This window comes from Oryza glaberrima, chromosome 2 (assembly GCF_000147395.1).
Source record: "Oryza glaberrima chromosome 2, OglaRS2, whole genome shotgun sequence".
Classification (NCBI taxonomy): domain Eukaryota; kingdom Viridiplantae; phylum Streptophyta; class Magnoliopsida; order Poales; family Poaceae; genus Oryza; species Oryza glaberrima.
In genome coordinates, this window is record NC_068327.1 from 8259632 (window position 1) to 8268667 (window position 9036).

The 9036-nt window shown below is 41.6% G+C and overlaps 1 protein-coding gene across 1 annotated transcript; it reads right to left on the reverse strand.

Annotated features, from left to right (window-relative positions):
* Positions 1–454: 454 nt before the first annotated feature.
* On the reverse strand, positions 455–2437 carry LOC127761903 (uncharacterized). The gene is made up of 2 exons (XM_052286232.1): positions 1907–2437; positions 455–1795 (listed from the first exon to the last, which is right to left on the reverse strand). Exons 1-2 carry the CDS (start codon positions 2435–2437, stop codon positions 455–457), a joined length of 1872 nt encoding a protein of 623 aa, XP_052142192.1.
* Positions 2438–9036: the final 6599 nt, after the last annotated feature.

Below are 9036 nucleotides of genomic sequence, written 5' to 3' on the forward strand. Positions count from 1 at the left end.
TTCAGCTGACGTGGTGTCTACGTGTTTGGTTTGACCGGGTCTTCTCTCCCTCCCTCCTCTCTTTCCCTTTCTTCATCGTTACTGGCATCGGCGCACATTAGGGTTAGGGGAGGGATCACGGGTGGAGAGGGTAGCGGGGCGTGGGTCGGGTGGGATGAGGCGGCGGGTGTCAGAGGGATGTGGAGTCAATCGTGACCATCTAATTATTGTATATGTACATGGGACGTTGGATTTGATGAATAAGTAATATAAGTGTCAGTTGTATATGTACATGGGACCCCGCTCAGTTGGTGAACTATATATGGTAGATAGATAGAATACAAGAACTAGAATGGTTGTTTACACAATGATCACCCTCAAATGTCTGATTCATTAATTTCATTCATTCATTCAACATGTAGATGACAATTGTCCTCAAAACATTTTAACAGAGGATTATGGATTAAAAACAAAGCTAAGGAAGAATTTGTACATGTCGAGGAATCTCCGGCTTCTGCAGCTTGTCGGCCAAGACCTCCATGCCCATTCTATGTAGTAGGAGCCAGACGACAGTGAGGAACTCCCCGCCGGCACCCAAGCTCTTGGCGTGCAGGAATCCCCTGCATCTGCTCGCGGAGTAGCATATCATCTCCACCCACACCCCACTGATAACCTTCAACATCCTTCCTGCATCGTTCATCTGCATCATCGCTTCGGCAAGCCTACGTGCAGCTGCGAGATGGTCTCCAGGTTGTGCAGCATTTGGGTTTTCAGAAATCCAACGTGCAACTCCCCTCTCATCGAGCCGCTGCCTCTGGTCCCTCAACGCGTGCTTGATTTCGTGACAGGCCACAGCAAACAGGCTCTGTCGGGTGCCGGGCATTAGCATGTCCGGTTGGAACAAGAGCAGGTACATCATGTAGTTGGATATCTCACGCGAGCATTTCACGGTGGCGCGCTCATCGGCAGTAGCCGGTGGATTTTCGATGCCATTATTGCAATCGAGGTAGATGTCCGTGGCGATGTGCCAGACAAGGACGGCCTCGTCAAACGGCAGCTCGGTCACGCTCCATCCCAACTCTTGGTAGCACCTCTCTCGCCGGAGAGTCCACTGGCCTCTCCGGTCATTGAATCTCCGGTAGGCGGCGGCGTTGGTTAGATCATCCACCCATCTAGATTTCAAGTCTTTGCGGATGAACTCTATGATTATGGGGGTTGACGAAAGATGCCCAAGATACCAGTGCTGGTTGACATACTTTTTGCATCTGAACAACGCCGCTATCCGCATCACCACCATGGTTGGCCACCGTCTACGAGTGGCGAAGCCGATTAGGTTGAACTGCGCAACCGTGCGCTGCATCTCCGGCAGGATCCGCGACGTGACGAATCGCCAATCGGCTAGCCACAGCAGGGCGCAGATCTCGAGCACGAGCGTCGAGCAGAGCAGGACGTATGACACCACGACATCGCTGCCGTCAAACCCGTCCTTGCGACTGTCGTTGAAGCTTGCAATGGCCGCGATGCCCAGGAGCATGGTGAAGGTGCGAAGGTAGATGCCGACGACGGTGTACGCGGCCTCTTTCTTGGTGTAGAAGAACTGGAACGCCTGATTTAGCAGGGCGCAGAGCTCCTCGTAGGCGTCGTCGTCCTCAAGCGCCAAGAACGACCTGAGGTAGGCAAGGCGGCGAGGATGGGGTGCAGGGAAGTCGACGAAGAGCTCCATGAGCACATCTTGGAGCTCGGGTTCGATCAGCGGATGGACATGGAACACGTAATTGTCTTTGGGCCTAGGGACATGGTCACCAGTAGCCTGGCTCTGTACGTAGCCGCTTGCTAGGTGTACATAGCTCTCTAACGGAATATGATCGCCGGCGTCCTCCTCCTCCTCCCTCGCCGGCGTCCTCCGGCCGGCGGCGGAGGACCTCACGGCGGCTAGCCTGGTAAAGCTGGCTCGCCGGAGAGCCCACAGCCGCTCGCCTAGCTTGAGGAACCCAGCGGCGAACAGCAACAGCGCCGGGGAGCTCTCCGGCACCTGGCCGCCGGACCATGACCTCCAGAACACGTAGACGGCCACCGCCGCCTGGGACGACATGGCCACGGCGTGCCGCGCCCACAGCTCGTTGTCCTCGATGTTGTACGCGGTTATGCTGTCCTGGCCGCCGAGGTGGACGAGGAAGACGGGCACCCACATCACCTCCAGCACGGAGCCATGATCTGTGCTGGCCGTTTGCCTGTGCCGGTTGAAGACGGTGGCGAGGGCGTAGATCGCCAGCGCGTCGCCGCCGAGGTAGGCCAGCCAGATGCATGACCGGAGGAGCGCCGGGACGCGGTACTTGCGGAACGTGGCCGAGACGAGGAGGAAGAGCTGGAGGAAGAGGCTGGTGAGAGCGAGCACGCGGAGCTGCCACTCTTCCCACCATTGCACCATCCCGGTGAAGGATGGCGCCGCCACCGCCATATCTTCTTCGATCTCTTCTTCCTCCTCTCCGGTCGACGCTGTTGTTGCTAGCTCAATCAAGGTTGCTTCTTAATCAATTGTCTTCACCTTAACTAGTATGGTGGCCCGCACAGATTGTGCGGCTAGCATTATTATATTTTCTCTCATATAATAGCACATATGTTTTCTCATTATATTATTCAAATATATTAAAATGACAACATAATTTTAAATTTTGCAATAACTTTACGAAACTACTAATGTGTAATATTCATATTGTATTTTACATAAGTGTTAGTTATTAATTATTTTTAATATTAAATTTTAGTTATCTGTAAATTATATATATTCTTCCTATATGGACTTTAGACTCGTCTTTTAATATTTATTGTTTTAATTTCTGAATTTTCATTATTTCTAATTGTGTTTCTACATGGACTCTAAACTTATCTTTCAATGTTTTTTAATTTTTAATTTCAAATTTCAGTTACTTCTAAATTGTATTTCTATATTGACTTTAAACTCTTCTTCCCATGTTTTTCTTATGAACTTGTGTTCAGAAAAATACAAAAGGGGCGGGATAATTTCGAATTTTAGTTATTTGTAAATTGTATTTTTATACGGACTCTAAGCACTACTTTTAATTTTATTATGTTTATTCCGAATTTTAGTATGGACTTTATACTCTACTTCTAATATTCCTTTTTTTTTGAATTCCGAATTTCTATTTTTTTTTCTTAATTGTATTTATATATGGACTCTACTCTACTTCTAATATTCCTTATTTTTAATTCCGAATTTCTATTATTTTCTAATTGTATTTCTATATGGACTCTATACTCTACTTCTAATATTCCTTATTTTTTAATTCCGAATTTCTATTTTTTTTCTTAATTGTGTTTCTATATGGACACTATACTCTACTTCTAATATTCCTTATTTTTAATTACGAATTTTTATTATTTTCTAATTATATTTCTATATGGACTCTATACTCCTCTTCTAATATTCCTTATTTTTACTTCTGAATTTCAGCTATTTTCTAATTGTATTTATATGGACTCTAGTCTCCTCTTCTAATATTCTTTATTTTTTAATTCCGAATTTTAGCTATTTCTAAATTGTATTTCTATATGGACTCTGCTTTTTCTTTTTCTCCGATTAATATGAGAATTTATAGGCCATGAGAGCGAACGTGGATGCTCATTTTTCTATTCCTTTAATAATATAAGAGATTAGCTTTTCTTTCCTTCTTGAGATCCAGCTGTGTGCATTCATGCTGTATATATATATATACGGGGTCGTTGCCTCGATCGTTGGCCACGTAAGAAATTGTATTCCGGCCTATCGATAGAAACGGTGGGTACCTAATGTTTCTCTTACTAGTTAACTGCTGTATTGTCTTGCATGTTTTTCTTAATTGCAATGTACAGTATATAATATGTAATCTGTTACGTCTTCACATTCTCCTTTGAGTCCTTGCATGTCCAAAGTATGTCATACTCGTGGAGAATACCATCGTCGGAGGGAGATTACCGTTGGAGAAGAGGCTATATATCAACTCTATGATCGGCCTATCCTAATCCGATTAGTAGAATTAGAATACACTAATACACGAATAGACATGAGACCACGTCACATATGCCAACTATTTCCAGCCAGAGTTGAAAGTAGCAACAGTTGTTAAAGTAGCATTTGAAAGTAGCCACTTTTTTCGTACGTGTTTTTACTACATCTTTTTAATAGACTAGAAAAATACACGTGCGTTGCAATAGGTGAAGACTGTTTTAATCTTATTATTATTATAGGTTTAGTTAAGGTGAAATTCATTGTGTTAAATTCGCTTGGATATATATTTTGTTAGAAAAACATGTGCTACAATTAGAAGCCCGATCATCTTAAGTTAGCTTGCGAGTTTTTTAAGAGATTTTTTATACGATTCCTTATATATTCCCAAAAATGAAGTAACTTGAAAACCGACTCAAATACGGATTTGTATTTCTAAAAGCGAACGAACTTAAAAACCGACTTATACACGGATGATGTACCAAAAGTACCGGCAAAAACATCTTTAATTTTTGCTGTGTTCAAATAACGTTTTCTCCTTTGGCTGTGTTCGGACCTCCAGGTTACCAACCCTCTCCCTCGTTTTTCGTGTGCACGCTTTTCAAACTGCTAAACGGTGTGTTTTTTTTTAAAAAAATTCTATACGAAAGTTGCTTAAAAAAACATATTGATCTATTTTTGAAAAAAAAAATTAGCTAATACTTAATTAATCACACGCTAATAGACCGTTTCGTTTTCCGTGCAGACTGGTCCTGCTGGGAACGAGCACCAGCGAACACAGCCTTTGTCTTATTTTAAAAATTAACATATACTTCCTCCATTTCATAATGTAAGTCATTCTAGCATTGCACACATTCATATAGATGTTAATGAATCTAGACATATATATGAATATAGGTAATGCTAGAATGACTTACATTACGAAACGGAGAGAGTATATGCTAAAGTATAAGACAAATTTAAAGTTTCTTTAATGATAAAACATGCCAAAAAAATAAATGATATTTATATAATTTTTTTTAAAAAAATAGATGAATGGTTAAACGTTATTCTAAAAGTCAATGGCGCCGTTTATTAAAAAATAATGACTAATGGAGTATTTATTTACTGTCTCCATTCATATATTTGATGTTAGGACGAACTTTTAAAACTTTGGCTATCAAAAGTTTCTCAAATATAATGCTTACTTTAAAAGTAAAAAAAAAAATTAGTACGAGTATATTTGCTTTGAAAAGCATTGTTGTATGTAATATCATAAAACTTAATTACTAGATTCTTTATAAACTTACTGTAATACAAAAGTGATTGTCTAAGTTTTGACTTTTGACTAAATTTTATTTTACGTATCAAAATATTTATGATCAGATGAAGTACCGTATATAACTTATTGCCTTGACAAATAAAAACTCCATAGACACCCAGGCCAACCACCGTGTGGGTGGCTACACGGTCGGAGAAGGCCTGTTGAGAGAGTGTGGCTAGAGCGAAGGTGGTGTATGGGAGAGGCATGGTGGTAGGGATCAGTGATTGCTATTTTGGATACCCCCTCTCCTCGGCAAGCCACTATCTCGACCAAAAATTTTGGTTTTTCTCAATTTTTTGTGAATTTGGTCAAATTTTAGTTAAATTCAATTAAATTATGTTAAAATTTCATAAACTTTTGGTCCAAAAAGTGCCGAGGATTTCAAAATTTTGGAAACATCAGTTTTATCGAAAATATCAAAATTTTCGGTGAAATCGAAAGTGAAAACCCTCGTAGGGATGAAAGGTGTTGGAGGAGGACACAATAATCGGGAAGATTAAAACCTGCCCCCAACTGAAGCTCCCACAGCGATTTGGAGTCGCGTGTTCGATCGCCGCGCTATCCACGTCGCCCCCGAACGCCCAGGTAGCAAGATTTCGCGAGCGAGCGCCGGGTTGTAGGATCTGATCATTTTTTAAAAAACCTCTTGATTTTACCGATAATTTGTTATAGATCCCGAGACGTACATTCCTCAGCCATGTATTTTTACGCCCCGGCCCTCTGAAATATGAAATATCTTATGCTAAGAAGAGAAAATTCGGAAAACAGGAGTGCGCTCTGAAAAGCGTAAAGTGAGGGGTCTTTTTGCGAAACCGAACATCCCTCCAGGCTCCACCTCCCCCAAACCCTAGCCGCCACTCGACCGCTGTTCTCCTCTTGCTCTCTCTCTTGCCCTCACGGCGGCGACGGCCGGCCGGCCATCGCTCGCTTTTCTCCGCCGTTGACGACCACTCCCACGTGCCCTCCACTACACTCTGCCATCGACACCCCCTCCAGATCATGCCACTCCATTGCTGCCCCGACCGGCGCCATGGTGGAGATTTGCCGAAGCTCCACCACCGTGGTTGCCTCCAAGCAATCCTCCCCGTCCCCTTCCTCCTCCGCCGGAGCGTCCCAAGGTGAGACCCTCCCACGCGGATCAGAAATGATTCCTCCGGCGGTCACTGTGGCGGAGAGCTCGCGCTGGAAGGAGCAGCAACATCAGCAGCAGGCGGTGCCTTGGGCGAAGCTGCTTTCGCAGTCCTCACGGCGGTGCATGCCTTGAGTGTCCAGCGGTCAAGACAAGCAGACTAGCAGAGCCCACGCTAGCGTGGCCCCGCGTGGTGGAGCGAAGGAGCCGCATGGGCAGGCGCTGGTCGTTCCTATTAGAAGAAACCAGATCTGGTCCATAGTAAGGCTAATCTGGACTTCCGTGCTTGCTCCTTCTGCTACTATCTTATTAAGCAGCTAAGAGAGTACACATAGCTGATGAAGCAACAACAATGGCTTAGCATTGAGCAGCTGGTGGCTCTGCTGCAGTCACCTCAGAGTAATCTGTTTATCCATCGTTTGTTGAATCACTATGTTTTCCATTATTCAATTTATGAATTGCAGTTCTTTTTACAATAACAAAAGTTGTGAGTTAAGCAATGTGGTCTTCAGAGTTGAGTTTTATCTGTTGGTACTTCGAAATATATGTGCCAAAGCAACTTTTAGGCTAGATCAATCGATCACCACTGCATTCTCTTCATACTTCCTAGGCTACTGTTTGTAGCTTCTCTGTTGCAGATTATTTCTAATTTCAATTTACCCATTGAAGTAAAATAAAGGGTGGAAATATTGAATCATTTGTTTGCATTACTGCTTTTTGTTTAATCAATCCGTGCAGCCTAAATTGCAACATTCATTTAATCATTATCTTCTGAGAATTACTAACAGAAGATGGTCATTATCTTCTGAGAATTACTAACAGAAGATGGTTGAGACTTGATCAATCTGATGTTTCATGTCCAAGTGGCATATAATAACCTAGCAAGTTAATCTGGACAATGCAGGTTAGATCTGAAATCATTTGCTCTACAGTTTCATAATGCATATAGTTCCTTATGGTATAATATCAGCTACCAACCTGCCAATATGTTCTACAATCTCATAATGCATACAATGTCTCACAATATCAGCTGATGGATGGCACAGCCTAACAATATGATGGAAATTGTGTGGTCAGAAGCACAACACAGAAGCTGGAGCAATTTTCCTTCCACTTCTACCTTGACAGAGAAGTTCTGAAGACTGATTTTCATTCTCTGATTCCACCAGCCACTATGACAGAGCATACCTTGCTTCCACTTTTTTCCTTGATGAGGTTGTAGTGTTCCCTTCCCCATATTTTTTTGTTGTTCAACTTAAGATTCTCGCCGTTAAAAAATTGCAAACAAGAAATTTGGTTCCATTTGATACTGTGCATGTAATACAGGAGGTTTCATTTGGTCTATTCCTCTACCATAGATAGAACAAAGTTGATGCAACGGTTTATGAAAGATGATTTCCTTTTATGTTCGCTATTTCACAATCTGTTCTTTCTAGGGAAGGTAATAGATATGCTTCACTTCTAATTTTAGTTAGTCATGGTAAGCTGGGACTCTGATGCACAACATAGAATATGTCAATCTGAGATATTGTGCTCTATTTCTCATGTGATGCTTTTTACCTTCACTGCAGACAATTAGATATATGGCAGAGCGAGTTCTAGGAAATGATTCATTCGGGATTGTCTTCCACGTAATGTGCTTGGTCTTATGGAAATGCATGCTTAGTGTGTATTATACTCCCCCCGTTTCGAAATGTTTGACACCGTTGACTTTTTAGCACATGTTTGACTGTTCGTCTATTCAAAAAGAATTGTGAAATATGTAAAACTATATGTGTACATGAAAGTATATTTAACAATAAATCAAATGATATGAAAAGAATAAATAATTACTTAAATTTTTTGAATAAGACGAATGGTCAAACACGTACTAAAAAGTCAACGGTGTCAAACATTTTAAAACAAGTCAACGGTGTCAAACATTTTAAAACGGAGGGAGTACATTTCTTTGATATGTTCTGAATTGAAATGATGTGGTTTTGACATTTACGCTAAGTGCTTGGAGACAGGAAAAGAGTTGCCATCAAGAAGGTGTTGCAGGATCAACGTTACAAAAACCATGAGCTGCAGCTTATGCGCACTCCCCAACGGCATCTCTCTGAAGCACTGCTTCAATTATACTCCCTCCGTATTTTAATGTATGACGCTGTTGACTTTTTAACCAACGTTTGACCATTCGTCTTATTTAATTTTTTTATGCAAATATAAAAATACTTATGTCATGCTTAAAGAATATTTGATGATAAATGAAGTCACAATAAAATAAATGATAATTACATAAATTTTTTTGAATAAGACGAAAGGTCAAACGTTTATTAAAAGGTCAACGGCGTCATTCATTAAAATATGGATAGGGTATATATTATCTAATTTTAGATGCATAGCACTTAAACTTACTATAGCAGTTAAACATACTAAGGTTCTGAGGTACTTCAAGACTGAAAGCTAATGTTGTTCCGTTACTTTTGCTTGGATGAAACTCCGGTGTTGCATGTATTCTACAGTTTAGCGAGCCAATGTGGTTGGCAAATTTTATTGATTGTATTGCATATAAAAACTGATTATAATCAAGCCTTAAGAATGGCCTTTCAGACAACCAACTATGTGGTGTTCTAAATATTA